Source organism: Hypomesus nipponensis, chromosome 20 (genome assembly GCF_054491055.1).
Source record: "Hypomesus nipponensis isolate SF chromosome 20, ASM5449105v1, whole genome shotgun sequence".
NCBI classification, from domain to species: domain Eukaryota; kingdom Metazoa; phylum Chordata; class Actinopteri; order Osmeriformes; family Osmeridae; genus Hypomesus; species Hypomesus nipponensis.
The window spans coordinates 10,706,540-10,723,768 of NC_140380.1; the positions used below are offsets into that span (position 1 = coordinate 10,706,540).

General features: G+C 43.5%; 1 protein-coding gene across 5 annotated transcripts in view; it reads right to left on the minus strand.

The window, feature by feature from the left end:
- The window catches only part of ntm (neurotrimin), a 179,433-nt gene that overhangs the window by 17,077 nt on the left and 145,127 nt on the right, over nucleotides 1–17,229 (minus strand). For all 5 annotated transcript variants that reach the window (XM_084684172.1, XM_084684175.1, XM_084684174.1 and 2 more), the window contains one exon: nucleotides 5,940–6,172. In XM_084684172.1, coding sequence (XP_084540298.1) covers nucleotides 5,940–6,172 — 233 coding nt within the window. The remainder of the gene's footprint in view (nucleotides 1–5,939; nucleotides 6,173–17,229) is intronic.

The following is a 17,229-nucleotide window of genomic DNA, read 5'->3' on the forward strand; positions in this document are numbered from 1 at the left end:
ATGTGTAATCTTGTGGCATAGCCACAAACTCCAATTAAGTTAACATCGAATAAATTCACCGACATCTTAATCTCCAGATTGCACTAGTATAACTGTACTCACATAGCATGTATGTAAATAGTACATGTGGGATTGTGGGAATCAGGTGGCTGAGCGGTTAGGGAATCGGGCTAGTAATCTGAAGGTTGCCAGATCAATTCCCGGCTGTGCCTAATGATGTTGTGTCCTTGGGCAAGGCACTTCACCCTACTTGCCTCGGGGGGAATGTCCCTGTACTTAATGTAAGTCGCCCTGGATAAGAGCGTCTGCTAAATGACTCAATGTAAATACTTCTAAAGTATTCTAAACATTATCCAACTATCAATACATCAAATTGCTATCAAACTGCAAGTAAAACACTCGTAAAACACCAATATCTGTCTTTCAAGCATCCATCCTGTGAGTAAAGAGAAGAATGTGTGAAAGTTAACCATTATGAAATGTTGTTCTCTCCGACAGCCTGTCAGGGTGTGAAAAACGTTGCATTTTCAAAGCAACACAACGCATCCTATGATTTTATTGTCACATAGGACTTGCTTCGCAGGACATAAATAATGTATTACATGTTAACATAATCCCGGTTTCTACCCTTATTAATGACAAAGCACCCACAAAGTTAATTATTTAGATGTTATGTCTGCTTATTTGTTATTTACCGTCAGTGATTTTGACCTTAGGCCTTTTCCTAGAGGCAACAATTTAGGTATTTATGTTTGGGAAAATTGTAAACCTATGTCTCCAATGTTTTACTCTAGTTTGCTTAAATATTCATGTTTGACTCTTGAGGACATCATCATAAAACAACACTAAAGGAGATTGAAGGTGCTAACTCGAATCATTCATCCCCTCCAGAATGAATTCAACAATGCAAAATAGCATTACAATCGCAGTTGACTTCAGTTTGTCAACAAACATCACTAAATCTATTGAGACAGACAATAGTTCAATTACTCCAAACATATTCAGCCTTTCAATGTAATTCTTCTATCTTTACCAACCACATTTTCCAGGCACGAGGATAACCATTCGTGTCTACAGAACCCATTTTTAAACCCAATAAAATGCTTACTGCAAGGGTCTTTTCCTTTTATATTGCAGTCTGTCACACTGCCAGAAAAACATCCTGCATAGTGGTTTACCACTAGATTGGTATTCCATTGCTGCCATATTAGGTAAAGCATGTTAAATTGCATTTTAATAGAGCCGTACCCTCCTATCACTTTGATGGGGTATTGCAAAGCTTCAAAGGCTTCCCCGAGTCAACAGGCTGCCATGATGAATTGAAATAATTTGCTATACAGTACGGCTGCCTCGTTCTAAGACTGAGGATAGCAGTGGCTTTCTACACAGAGCTACAGGAGGAAAGATACAGTAATTACAAAAATGGAGATTTTCTAAAAACACTGTGTGGGTTCTGCCTGACATTATGAAGTGTAGTCAGCAGTACATAATCGAATCTTACAAGGGTGTATTAACTCCTGAACAGTCTGAAAAACGCTGGTGAGAACAGCTACATGACCAAACCGATAGCAATAAGTCGTTTCCATTCATTTACACCAATAGTAGAAACTCCCCATTAACACATGTCAGGAACTATTTCATTCATGTTGTCATTATACTCAGTTTCAGCTCAAACTAGAAAATAATAGACAAGGAAGACACAAGGAACCACAAGAAAATCAACGCAATTATTCCTTTTGATAAATCAGACAATAGTGATCTCCAGCTGGCCAACATTGTTTACATCTCGTGGAAATGTCAGATGATTTGACATTCAAATTATGACCTCTTGAAGGCATTGATTTACATGCAAATGTTGTAATCAGGCAATGCAGATTTGCTGCATGTAATCTGATGCAGTGTGCCACCCACAGGAAACCAGTCTGGTTAAATCACAGAGCATGACACAGAAGTAACCCTACGGTTTTACCAACACTCCCTCTCAATGTCTATCTCACTGATGTATCTCAGACTTGACTTGTGAGAAAGCAGCTTGCGAGGGAATAATACACGCACAATCCCAAATATAATCAATTCGTTCTCATCATGAAAATTATCATTCAGCAAGTCAGAGCTTTGCAGAGGGTAGCTTACGCTACTAATTGCAGTATTGTTGCAGATTTATTTTACAGAATATGCACTGGGAATTACCACTGGTACAGTTGAATTGTGATGCACTTGATAATTACAATTCCATTAAGCTCTGATCTTGCGTTTCAAAAGTTGTTTGTATAAGTTGTTTTGTATAACTCTTTACCATTTACCCGGTGCCCTAAAATTATGTAAAAGTTCAGAATAATGAGGGTGAGACTCCTGTCAAGTTAAGACAGGGAAAGGTACCGTGAGCTGCAAACATACGTAAAGGCAAGAAAATCTGAATCAAAATCAAATATGCAACTTCAAATTACTTCTAGACTTGCCACCTATATGTGGATGCTAGAAGATAGCCTCCTGTACAGAACACAACTACAATAATTAGCTGTCTCTTACCCTCCAGAGGCACAGCCTAACTGCAACCACTCAAGGATACATTTCAAGTCTCCAAATCTCAAATCATTGGCGAGTGTCTCCGGTGAGAAGAGCTAACCCTACCCTCCTCCAGGTTACTTCCGTCTAAGCTAACATGATCACGGCAGCATGCCTGATGACAGCACTGTCCCAGACCCATGCATCATCAGGAGAACTGCAAACGCACCAAGGCCACCGCCAGCTCTCCTGTGCCATCAGCAGCGCAACTGTACCATTAAAAAGACACGTGACTACGTAACTGCCACTTACAGATCATCTTGTGCATACAATGATGTGCTTCTGGGTCATCTCCAAGGCGAATTTAAATGCCATCTCCAGATTCGAGCTTTCAACAGTAAATACATGTTTGAATATATGACGCACGGGGTGTCTTTGATGTCTAAAACAAATTATGTTTCTCAGGTGATGCAACTGCTTGTCGTCTGACATGGAGATGCAGAGCGGTGACTGCTGCGCCTTGAGAAAGCTGTAAACTCCTAATCCGAAGCAACACCTAGAGCAGAAGCCTCAGCATGCAATCTTGTAAAACGATGACGACATCAATCACTGGAGACCTGGTGACGAGTCGGAACTAGAAGTTTCATTAAATGTGCTAACCATAAAAGTATTAAAAGGTATAGGCAATGCAAAATGTCAGAGATCACAAATGCCATATCTGATTTGAGCAAGCGGCTTTAATTTACATGTAATTGAAACCAATTTGTGGTTGATCTATTTGCCAAGGCAAACATTGCATTAATTTAATTAAGGTAAAGTATTTCTTTATTACAAAGATAATTGTTCTATAGTCAAAAGGACAGGCAGCTTGATTGAATGGCCTGGGATACACAGTATTTCAGACAGTTAGCATACAGGAAATGCCGAGCCAAATAATAAGGTATGATGTGGTAACGATAATCACTGACAGGTGTGTCATTTTGAAAGACAAATTATCTCACTATTATAATATGATATTAAGTGGCCAAGTTACTGTCATCCACCTGCAATCTGATGGGGAAAAACGACAGTGACGAATATTACTTGATGTGAAAGGCAATGCTTCGTTTGGTGGGTGGGAAGGTAGGCTACGCTCTTGCATGTTTCCAATTCTCTCCCGGAGAAAACGTGTTTTGTGTGTGGGTTGTAAACACTCAAGATGAGATGCCTCTGTCACCCTCTTATCAATAGAACCTGCTCCAAGGCTGCAAAGCAAGCTTCAATAAGATAGCAAATGATTTCATTCTTCACATCCTGTTTGCGACAAATGTGTGAGGCGTGAGATGGTGGCTTGAGAATGCCGAGCCGCTGTATGTTTGACCTTTTCTGTTGAAGTGTTCGGGCGTACTCCCAATCAACCGACTATTCTGTCTTCTTTGAGTAACCAAGGCAACGTTTATTTTTTGTATCTCTACAGGTTTTGTCTTGGTTGAATGCTTAACTGTAGGCCTACATAACTAATAACCAAATGAAGGGGGGGGGGGGGGGGGGAGAGAAAATGTAAGAACAGGCCTAGTTGGTAGAATGTCTTTTTCACTGTTAGCAGTGAAGCAATCAAGAGGCTATTAAATAACCAGGTCAACCTCCTGTTGTGGCAGTTCCACTCTCCACCGGGTTAACACGAGACTCTCTGTACTTTTTAATCTGTCTTTTAATTAGAATTAACACAAAATATATATAAATAACCACACACTTGTCTGATAGGACCTCAGTCAATTAACCACACAATGATCTGAGGATTCCAAGGTGACAGATTTAGATAAAGATCAGCGATGTTGTACAGGCCGATGATACAGTCTGTATGAGGCTTCGCTCTCACAGTATCTGATCAAGAGAGGGGAGACTTGCAAAATCTGTGTTATTGGCTGGAAATGGTAATCTCCTTTCTTGTTTGTGTACAAACCCTGAACCAACAAAGTACACTCCACAACACACAATCTACCGGAGATAGAAATGATTTATTTCATGATTGGTTATTTGCTGATGAGCTTAAGCTGGAAAGGAGCCCTAACGCCCACATATTAAGAGTCATCAGACCCAAACAGACCCGGTTGGCAAATACAGTGACACCATGCATTGCTTTATTATTTATTATTCTATATTATTCAGAAGTGAAATAATCAGGTGTATGACAACATCTGTAAATTAGCTTGAATGTTTTTTTGTTTAACTTTCATTTTGATCACAGAACGAGTCGATGATCTTTTCTTATGAGTGACAGTGTCTCTGAAATGAAGCGATTTTGGTGTGGCACAACATCAGCCCTGCAGAGAGAACACCCAACGACACAAAAAACGAACAATCCCAGCTTTGTCTTCCAACTACCCCAAACAAACCATCGCCCACAGCATCCAGGGCAAAGACAACAGTGCACTGCATTCATTTGACTTTCACTGTTGAGACACATGGGAATTTATGAATAGACAAGCCATTAAAAGAAGCTTGGTAGAAAATGTGCCTTAAGACACACTGGCCCCTCAGCAGCTTTGCTCTGCCCTGTTCCGCCCCCACGCTCCGATACTCCGAAATGACAGCGTCATCAATCAAATTCACTCAGGATCCACTGATTACAAAAAACACAGCCTCACTGAGGACCAATATCATTGGTCACCCCTAATCAGACTATTATCCACTTCATCAGAACATATGGCTCAGAAAATCCTGTAATTAGGTTCAGTGGATTGAGACAAGGCCCTGTGATGGTGAATTTAGTCTCAAAATTACATTTAAGAGTTTCACAGACCATGCAGTTATCCCCTATGCCTAATAGAGAGAGACAGATATATATATATGGAGAGAGAGACAGATAGACAGAGCGACATATAGATAGAGAGAGAGAGACAGACAGACAGACAGACAGACAGACAGACAAAGAGATAGAGACAGACAGAGACATACAGAGACATACAGAGACAGAGACAGACAGACAGTCAGAGAGACAGACAGACAGACAGACAGACAGACAGACAGACAGACAGAGACAGACAGACAGACAGACAGACAGACAGAGACAGACAGACAGACAGACAGACAGACAGACAGACAGACAGACAGAGAGACAGACAGAGACAGAGAGACAGAGACAGAGACAGAGACAGACACACAGACAGAGACAGAGACAGAGAGACAGAGACAGAGAGACAGAGAGACAGAGAGACAGAGAGACAGAGACAGACACACAGACAGAGACAGAGACAGAGAGACAGAGACAGACACACAGACAGAGACAGAGACAGAGAGACAGAGACAGAGAGACAGAGAGACAGAGACAGAGAGACAGAGAGACAGAGACAGAGAGACAGAGAGACAGAGAGACAGAGAGACAGAGACAGACACACAGACAGAGACAGAGAGACAGAGACAGACAGAGATGTCCCACGAGGGTGTTTGTTTACCCAGCACGAGCACGTGCACCGACGTGGTCCGCGGCCGGCTGCTCGTCTGGACGGCACACACGTACTGGCCCTCGTCGCTCGTGTCCACGTTGTCGATCTTGATGGTGAACTCCTCCTGGCTGAGGGTCACCAGGCTCACCCTGGGGTCCACAGACCACTTGTCCTCGCCCGCGTACAGGATGCTGGAGCGGTTGAGCCAGGCCGTGTGAGTGACCACGTCCCCCTGCGGACACCTGCGGGAGGGGGAGGCACAGGTGAGTGGACAAGTCAAGTGGCGGGACGACCGCCAGACAGATAAGGCGCTAAAACATTTACATTTTTAGTCATTTAGCAGACACCAATATCCAGAGCGACATACAGTAAGTACAGGGACATCCTCCCCTCCCCCCCCCCCCCGAGGCAAGTAGGGTGAAGTGCCTTGCCCAAGGGCACAACGTCATTTTGCACGACCGGGAATCAAACCGGCAGCCTTCTGATTACTAGCTCGATTCCCGAACTGCTCAGCCATCTGAGTGGAACCGTTATTTACCCAGCTAAAAAAAGACTGAACATGTTTCTCACAGGGAAGCACTGTGCCATCAAGCCATAAAATCAAATGCAGGGAAATGATGAAGGGAACATTTGGCGTAAGGTGAAAGCCGTTTGCTATGTCACAGCTTTTGTCCGTGGCATCTGTCACTTGCGCTCGGCTGGAGATGCACTACTGGGGGATAATAGTCTGCCAGGGGAATGTCTGGTGTCATGATGGAAAAAGACGACAACAGCCTTTGTGTGTGTGTGTAGGTGTGTGTAGATGTGTGTGTGTAGATGTGTGTGTGTGTGTGTGGGATCGATAGCAGGTGGCATGTCAGGGCTAGGGCCCACACTGTGATAGAGATGTCTGAAGAGTTAATATGCCGCAGCAAACTTGTCTTCGGGGGAGTCCAGACACATTGCAAACTGATGACACAATATTGAAATACATGTCTTGCATAATCTTGGTGTGTGACAGTGAAAATACTATGCAAGAGTACTCTGAATTTACATCACACAGTGTGTTCACTGCTCCAAAATGGACAATGTGTTCTTGGTTGACTCGCTTGGCGAAAAAAATCCAAAGGCTAATTATTTCCTCATGCTACAAATTACTTACAAATATTAATTACGTATCTAATGTAAATCCATGTACGGTGAATAAGCATGAAGCAAAGTGATTCTCAAACTTTGTCGGTGTGTCTGTAATAGTATTAGGAATCAGAGGACATTAAGAAAACCTACAAGGACAGTGCATGTCCATGTTCCTGTGTGTGTGTGTGTGTGTGTGTGTGTGTTTGATGTTTACACATCTGCCCATGCAAATTCAATCAATGGGTGACGTGACACTTTCTTGGAGGAGATACCATAGAACACATACCCTCTCTGCTGATTGGCAGATGTGGTCCATCGCCTTTCACAGTCCTCATTTGAGCCACTGTCCCTCAACGGGAAAACAACTTTCCCTTGAAGAAGCCTATCCCCCACAAGCCTATCCCCCACAAGCCTGTCTTACACAAGCCTATCCCCCACAAGCCTGTCCCCCACAAGCCTGTCTTACACAAGCCTGTCCCCCACAAGTCTGTCCCCCACAAGCCTGTCTTACACAAGCCTGTCTTACACAAGCCTGTCCCCCACAAGCCTGTCTTACACAAGCCTGTCTTACACAAGTCTGTCCCCCACAAGCCTGTCCCCCACAAGCCTGTCTTACACAAGTCTGTCCCCCACAAGCCTGTCCCCCACAAGCCTGTCTTACACAAGCCTGTCTTACACAAGCCTGTCTTACACAAGCCTGTCTTACACAAGCCTGTCCCCCACAAGCCTGTCTTACACAAGCCTGTCTTACACAAGCCTGTCCCCCACAAGCCTGTCTTACACAAGCCTGTCTTACACAAGCCTGTCTTACACAAGCCTGTCCCCCACATCTCCACATGTCTATAAAGAACGCCACTATGGAACCATTCTCGGCGTCGCTGCACCTCTTGTGAGACCTATGGAGAACCATGTTAAATACGAATAAAGATGACTAATTTATCAGCCCAAAGTCCTTAGCACCTTGTTAGCTGCAGCATGTGCTCTTCATAAACCCCACGGCCCATATCCTGATGACTGCATGATGACTCTGGCCCTGTTCTGGTCCTCGAACTACTTTACTTCACATCCAGTAACCTACACCATCCCGAGGGATTCCAGGTAAGTAAATTTAGCCGATCCCGCCCCCCCTCTTAGATGACAGAAGTAGTCGTCAAGGGCGCCCGTTACCAGGGGAACCGAAGAAGCCAATCCCCTCGATGGAACAGAACGGTATTAAAGCAGTGTTCTCCCACCGGAATGCTGGGTGTTCTGATATACTGCAGGGCATCCGTCACCCAAACATTATAATACCTTTCTGATGTGCCGAGAACGCTTACTATTTTTATACTCCTGTTGGGGAGGAGCAAGGGGGTGAACCCCCCCCCCCCTCTACAGTGTGACAGATGCGTCCCATGGTGACTGTAACCAAAAAGCCTCCACCAGGATTTGTGTCCGGTGAAACCTCGGGGGGGTGCGTAGCAGAGGGTGCAAAAAGTCCAAGGTTGCAAGCGAGAGTCTCACAGTGCATTAGGAAGTCCCCGAGGGAGTTAAGCCTCGTCTAAAAATAGAAATGATGTCACCTCAAGCCAATTGTTTGGTCCAAGTGCCTCGCATCCGAAGAATAATAATAATAATGTATTTTGAGCTAAAACTGTTAGTTCTTCGTCTGGGAGTCGGAACATTTTACATTTACATTTATGCATTTAGCAGACGCTTTTATCCAAAGTGACTTCCAAGAGAGAGCTTTACAAAAGAGCATAGGTCACTGATCGTAACAACGAGGTAGTTCCAAACACTGCAAGCAGCCAAATTATGAAGCACACATTGTGAAAAACTAAACAAGGTCCAAAGGGAAGACCCATAAGAGCATGCAGTTATACAAGTTACAAATTAAAACAACATGGACCCAAAAAGTGCAAGACTTATTTTACCAATAAGTAAGTAAGCTCACAAGGGCCAGAGGTGAGCAGCCTGGGGGAGTTAAGCTGCATGATCTCAGCTGTTTACCTTTGCCCTTCCATCACGTTCTTTGAGCAAAGGACAACTTTTGTGATCTGTGTCACCTTTAAAACATCGTTTTACCCTTTTCTTTATTTGCAGTGTGGGAACTCTGGGTATAGAGGGAACGCACTGGAGTAAGGAAAGCCCTGGTATACTTTGGTGGTGTTGTTCTTGGCAAAAGCCCTGCTATTGGAAATGCTATGCAAGGTCGTCCGACTGAATGTACCCAAAACCCCTACAAAATCCCCCAGAATGCAACATAAAGAAATGAATAAATATTTCATACCACAGTATTTCGTCTTATCTCTGTTGCACAGACTGCGAGCCAATTTAATCCAAATAAAATGTCAAACCTCTCAATGCCATGAAAGGGGATTCACAGATTCGAGCGGAGGATGTGAAAATTAAGCACTGGAATAAACAACTTCAACCTCTTTCACTTTGCACTCTGACGCAGTAGTGTGTGTGTGTGTGTGTGGATCATTAAAAATACATGGTTGCTCTTCCTTCACAATTAGAAGCTATAAGTAGAATTTGTTCACTGCGATGATTAATAGAGTTCATGTTTAATGCTTTGTTATCGTTTGGCAATGTCAGAAGCAATATTTTTCTAGAAAAGACAAAGATGAATTTAGGTTGGTTAATATGTAGATAAAATGGTCTGCTCTCAACAGGAAGGCACAAAACTGTTTTTAGTCTTATACATATTTTAGATTTGGCTGTGAACCTTTGTAAAGGTTCTATATTTTGGGAAATACATGTTTTGACATGGGTGTAATTATTTTTCCACTGTATTAAATGCTTACAAATAGATACCATTATTCTGACATGATTTTAGAACATTTACTCGGGACTGCTTTTCATTACAAGAGATGTGTATAAAAAAAATAACACCTGTCAAATACCTAAATCTCATCCAAGGAAGGTTTGCCCTAAAAGATACAACAGTTAAAAAAAAAAAATAAGTAAAAAGGTTCAAGTTTTGTTGGATAAAAACGCATTGTGTAAGCTAATGAGGTCCTTTGAGATTTGTTAGGCTACAAACATGCCAGTGCTGGTGAAATGTCAACTGCTATATTTTGGAGCGGTCTGCTACTTCTCAGACTATTCTGTTCCTTTGCCTTCCTCCTCGTCCTATTCTGACACTCAAACTCAAGCTGGAGGTCAAGGGTCAAGGACCAAACAAGAATTGGGGGCTTTTTTTCCTTTCTATTTTATTTTATTACCCGTTGTAGCTCTAAGTTACCAGTTAATTTAAAAATTACTTAACATGATATATATTTGAAAGGTAATCTAATTGTATGTGAGCACAACATATGACATATACTACACGTACTTTTGTCTAAAACCTTTCTAAATAAAAATCAGGCCAACTATGTGGGACATGGGATGGTTTGCCCTAACTGAGCTACTGAATGTAAAAATGTAAGTACAATGAAATGATGGTCAGCTGTTAAACAATTCACGATAGAACACGAGTGTGTGTTTATTCTGGGATGAGAAGGCAGAGGAAAGGCTGGGCCCCCCTGTCCCCAGACGATCCGCAGTTTGATTCTTTTATCACCAATCAGGAGACAACAACATTCACACATCCAGGATGTGTACAAGGTTAAGGCTCGAACATGTCAAATATAGGGTCAATCTAGGGACATAATCAACAAAATTCTGCTTGCCAATTAAATCTTCTTTTTAGCAACTGAAATGCTCGTTAGGTGAACCATCTGAGTTAGGACCCAAAATAGCTTAGTCTTAGCATACGACTAGATTAGAACCACAACAAACAGGTGAGATAGATACTAACTGCAAGGAATCGAACCGGCAACCTTCAGATTAATAGCCCGATTCCCTAACAGCACAGCGATCTGAACTACGCTACATCTGATCCTTGATCTTCAGCTTTTGTGTCAAGTTTGTGTCGATTTGGATAAAAACATCTGCTAGGTGGAAATGGAAACTCCTGCAGTACTCCAGTTAGAAGGGCCATGACATGGACACCGGAACATGCTGAACAAACTGGCAGTTTGCCAGATGTAACAACTTCAGACTCAGAGACACTTCAATCAATGGCTTCTTCATTTGGGAGACATGAATTCTGATGGATAACTACAAGAGGGTTTTGTGATGTGAGATTTAGAATCAATGAAATGCCAGTTACTGCAATAGACACCTTGGACATACACTTTGGACAAACAGGGCTTACAGTCAGTGGTCATGATTGCTTTGTAACAAAAAGCATCCGCTGTACATGTCTTGGTTGTTTTAACGATACAGTCCCTCAGAAAGAATAAAGACCTATAGGATCATGTCACCACAGCAACCAAGACGGCACAGCTGTGTCCCAGCTGTTCCTGAACACCAGCTTTGGCCCCGGGGTCTGGAAGGACACAACCATCTCTCCTGTTCCCAAAAAGAGTTTGAATCCAGCTCTGAACATTTCCTGCATTTTCCCCTCTCCATTTCCTGTCATACTTCACTGCCTATCCAATCGAAGCAGAAATGCCCTAAAAATATATATTTTAGAAAATAAAAAAGGTCCAACAGTTCATGTTTCTCCTGAGAAGGCTGAATGGTTTGAACGACCACCAGAACGTTTTAACAGCAGCGTTTCGGTCACTCATCCAATCAGTCCTCACCCCCTTTAACATCTTCTCCTGGCATAAGGTCCTCACCGAGAAAAGCAAGAGAGGCGAAGCAGTCGAGCGTGCGACCAGAAATCACCAGCACCACTCAAACCCAACTCTCAGGCCTTTCCAGTCGGGCGGTAAAGAGGAAGGGAGTCCCCATCAGTAAGAACCCTTCACCCCCCCCTAACCTCTGCTTTCAGCTCTCATCAGGTTCCTCAGAAAACCTCTGGGCTGAAGGAGAAATTTCAACCCCAAAAAACGTCCATTCCCGCTTCAATATCCATGTTAAACCAGTGTAAACTTGACGTGTTGTAATGTCACATGAGTATGTTGCATGGAGGTTGTGAACCCCGAACCTAGAACAGATTTCTATCAAATTAAGTTCGAGCATGTCCTGGCATAGCAGCACAGATCACACAGTTGAGCTTTTTTTCCTGCATATATTGGGTCATGTTTGTGATAAACAAAAGACTGTGTCGCGCTTAACAAGCTCAGAACGTGAAACCCTGTTATTAACCAGACCTTCCTCTGAACTTGATCCTGCCCCTAACAACAATACCGAAAGATCCGAACAAACGCCTTGAACGCAACGCCTGCTGAAATGAAAAGATGTTCATAACAGACGGCTGTACTGGGTAGCTCTCACGGAGCGAGTCTGACCCCATCGATTCCCTGCCAGTGACCGCGTCCTTAAACCCCCCGCAAGCCGGTTTCTATGTAGTTACTATGGTGATTGCTCCTGCACTCTGGGGTGGGGGGAGGGGGGTGGGGGTGAGCTGCCTTGACAGCTCTGGGCGGGAGGGAGACACGTCTGTCCCCCCCAACCCAACACATCGGCAGGTAATAAGGCTGAAGCCACGGGGTGTCCAGGTGGCTAACCTGGAAGAACTCAGTCCTAGGCCTTGTGGGAATCCTGACAACTGTGGGATGATGGCAAAAGAGTATACTTATAGGTCATCTATAACCCCCCCCCCCCCCTTCCCCTCCTGGTAAAATAAGATATAAAGATTAGTAATAAGTTGAAAACTAGATCAAATGACAATTTGATCTACAATTACATATGTAAAACTGCACCAAAAAACTAATAGTTTTAAAGAGGCCAGCATGCACTAAACGCTTTCACTCCGACTTACAGCATGCGCTGCAGGATGGAAGAAACACAAAGCTGTTTCTTCCAGCACATTTCAGAGGTCACGGGATTGAGCTAGCATGTTCTAGTCTCACAGGGAGTTTAAATGTAGTGACACTTGCTTGGGGAATTGGAGATGTGTCCCCCTAACAGCTGTGTTCAATGCTCTCAGAGTACCTGAAATAGCAAGGAAACATCCACATCCCTAACCAACACACACACACACACACACACCACACACACACACGTTAAAAACCACCCTACAGATCAGGAGGCTGTTTGGCCGGAGAGCTTCTGGACGTGGCTGGAGGCTCAATGTTCTCACCGCACGCCGTGACAGTAAATACCTTAAACTTCCCAGTTTCACAAGGCTTGCTTCTCCATCCCATAATCGTCGCTTAACAAATCCAAGTTGATGAAACGCAACATAAGTTGTATTTTTTGATCTCCTGCTATGAAGCGGCAACGTAAGACTTGCATTGACTTCCCCTGAGTTTGATAGTTGGTTCAGTTTATTTTTGTTTATATTTTTTAAGCCTTGTGTGTGTTAGGTTAACTTGGAGCACTTGAGTCATCCTGAACAGTAAATACCAACAGGAAACGGCAGCAACAGAACTCACAGAATTATTGTAGAGTTTTGTGTTGTTTTCATTGGTTCACAGTTCAGGTTTTTACTCATGTTTCTTGAGGATGGTTAACATGCAGATGGCTCTTCTTAGTATGCTTTGAGAGATATTGAAACGAAAATGGAGCTAAATTTACTGTATTTAGTTTCTGGTGAATAGGGAAATTCAAACGGTATTAGAGGCTTGATTCTGGATTTAAGCAACCACACATACATAGATTTTGTGTGAACCCTATTTCAAGTTGAACATAAATAACTGCGTGTATGTATAATGTATAATTAAGTATGGTGTCTTTTGTGCATACAATCGACAAAGGGCTGCACACACACACACACACACACACCTCTACTAGCACCATAACATGTCAGAACATCTGTTGCTGTAGAACAAACTTGTAATTGTGTTATAATTACATCCACCGGAAGCATGAAAGTCACCTTGTTACCATTTAAGTGAGGGAGGATGTGAAATAAATGGAAAACGAATGGGATAGAAATAATAAATCAGCATGCAATTAATGAACAATTAGGTAATCGGTTGGCTTTGGTCGGGCCCAAAAAACGAGTGTGACAGAGCGTCTACGGTGGCAGAATCTCCAGTTCAGTTCGGCTCTGGCAGATCTTTCACTGCACTTCCCAGATTAGCTCTGCAGCTGAATATCACCTTGTCTACCCAAGAACACACGCACCCGCAAATGAAGGTGTCCTTTGCAAATAATACCCATTAGGTCCTCGGAAAGCATCGAGTCCGGGGGCGTGTAGAGGTGGGGGGCTTGGAGAGCGATTGGCATGCTGGGTTTAAATTCCCAGCATGCTCTAGTGAACCTGGTTTGTCAGAGACCCGTGCCAATCTAGATCAAGCTCAATTAGAGGCGCCATTCACCATACTCTGAAACGATTTCAAACGCTCAAGAATGAAAAAATAAAAAAGGGTCACTGCATGACACCTGTCCTTGCACACACTCTTTTCAGACCGAACATTTGACTAAAGAACATACTTGATTTTACAAGATGGGAAAGCAGCGTTTTACCTCCGCAGAAGAACCGTGGGAGAGATCCAAGGGGGTGGATTTCTACATTGTGTTTTTGCCAGTTGTTCTAAATCCCCACTTCTCTCCCAGTTGGCACAGAGAACCAGGCAGAGCAAAAGGCTAAGCGGCTAGATGGGTCTAATGGCCTGCCGAACCTATAAATAACCGACGCCCTGTTTCCTCTCCATCGATCACAAGAGCCTTGGCCGAGACCTGCCGGGGCCGGTTGTGTGTCGGACGGACTGACCCATGTCCACGCCTGGCTGCCTCGCTCTCCTTCCCCCTCGGCTCCACGAACATGATCTATCAAACCAGGGGCCCACACATCTTGGAAAAAAATGACATGGCCTAATTGGTTGCCGTGAGAGTTTCGTCTTCATCTGGAGGTGACTGCGGGGCGAGGAAGGTTTGCAGTGGACAAGGTTAACTAACTCTACTGCTTAGGAGGGAGAGGAAGGAGGGAGAGGAGAGGAGGGAGAGGAAGGAGGGAGAGGAGAGGAGAGAGAGGAAGGAGGGAGAGAAGGGAGGGAGAGGCAGGAGAGGAGAGGAGGGAGAGAGGGAGAAACGGAATCGAGAAGGCTTGACAAACTCGGCTGTCCTTCAGCTGTGTGAAAAAAAAAAAAAAATTGTTTTCTGCACTGCAGTGTGGAAGCTTGTGCTTGAGAGTTCCACAATATGAAATGATATACACACACACACACACACACACACATATATAAATATATATCTCCCCCATTGCATATAGCAGCTTCAAGCAGCACATCAAATGTCTCTGATAACCTCTCAGGCAACTCCCACAAAGCCCTCAACTTAATTTGTGCCCAAAAGGAGCGACGGTTGTATTTCCTGAGTTGACATGTTGATGTGGCGGCTCCAGGTCAGCTCCCAGGGTCGGACAGAGATTTAGAGGCTACTAGGGAGATGACATTGATCTGATGCCTACACGCTGTCATTAGCATCGCTGGGGGTGGGAAGGGGCCAAGGTAACAGGGTTAAAGTCCACTTAAGCATCTTAAGAGTCCTTAATATTGGAAGGGAAAGCGAAGGAGGTGGGGGAGATGCCTGGGAGATTACCTCTCTGGAGCTTCCAGAAACCTCTGAGAAATTTGAAAGGAAAGTAGACCTGGAGGAAGGAAGGTGTTGTTCTGTGTGATACCAAACAGGCTGCAGTGTGGTTCTGACCTTGTATTTCATACAAAGAATCAAACAGTGTTTTCTTCTCAGTTCATATAAAGTGGCATGTCAGATTGTAACCCTGAGAGTTTTTGAACTTCACTTTGAGAACTGGTTTTAAACTCTTGTCGTGTTGTAGTGTTTGTACTGTATGTGTCGTGGGTGTTCTGTGTTACACATTTGTATACGTTCTGTGCATAAAAAAATAAAAAAATAAAAACTATATTCAATCTGTGAAGCCAAAGGCAAACATTTTCCAGAAATGGAAAAGAAAGTTGTATTGTATCAAATGTTATTACTCTATGCCACCAAGGATAATGACATGGAAAATATGTGCCAGTTACAACGTATCACACTTCAAGCTTCAAACACAATTTATTATTGAAAAAGGAATTTGAATGTCAGCATTCCACAACCTACCGAGAAAATGAGGAGGATTACAATTCAAGATGTGGTTCCTTGCGCCCAAATATAACGACTTTCCCCTCAGCAAAATAGAATCTTTAAATCGGAATAATCAGCACAGCAGTGCTCTTTTCGAGTCACAAACACACTGTAGTCTTTAGCAAAAAGCAGCGCCAACAATGTTATCATTACAAATATAACATATTCTTACAGTCGCATCGTGGTAGGTGGTAGTGTTCAGGAACATACAATCACTATCTGCGATCTGCTCCCCTGTAGGTGGTTAATGAATATGCGTCTCATAGACTTAATCGTGAACAGCTTGAAACCTAAATGGTTTTGTGCACCGGGTTGACAATCAAGCTTAAGTCAATAAGTAAATAAGGCCAGGGTGTAATCGTGTTATTAAGCGGTAAAACTTTACTTTGAGACAACATTTACAACTCCTCCGAAATGTATTCTCACAACAAACCAATAACAGTACCAACAACAAACTTCGCAACAACTTTGACCGGAGAGATGGTGTCTCCACTGGCTTTTACCGATAAAAGCACCGGAGCTAAGTTTTCTGGTTTCAATAAATCATCCTCCTCCTGCTCTTGCTTGTCAGAATGATTGTCAGTTACCTCCGTGATGGAAGCGTTCAGAGTTTCTGCTCACGTGGTCAACAGATGGTTGTGAGGAACACGAGGGCTGTGGCAGATGTGTGTATTGGAGGATAACGGTCCTGAGGGCGTCTTCACAATGCAAATCGTGACCTAGCGTCAATGCTTCAGGTTAGTGGAGACCAAGCACACAAACCTGTCCAAGACTAAAAGGTTTTGCGTTCTGTTATAACTCTTGGAGTAAACTGCTGTTCTTTTGCGGCCTGTTTTTCTGACTGGAACAGTAACTTTGCTAAATAACACCACACTGTTTACAGGTGATCCATGGCCTTGTCACCACACTTGGGGCATGTAGCCTACAGTTACATCTTACCAATACTAAGCGCTTCGTAAAAAAATAATTTCTGGCCAAATAGCTTGTCATCACACTCCAGACGATGCAGGTGGTTTACATCAAGTTCTGGTAGGTGGTGAGAAAATGTAATCAAATTAATAAATACTTCAGGAACAAATGGTTTGGATCCTCTGACAACTGGAAGAATATGTGAGTTACATCACACAATTCACCGGCTCCCTCCCCCCCCCCCCAACCAGCACTCCGAGGACTAATT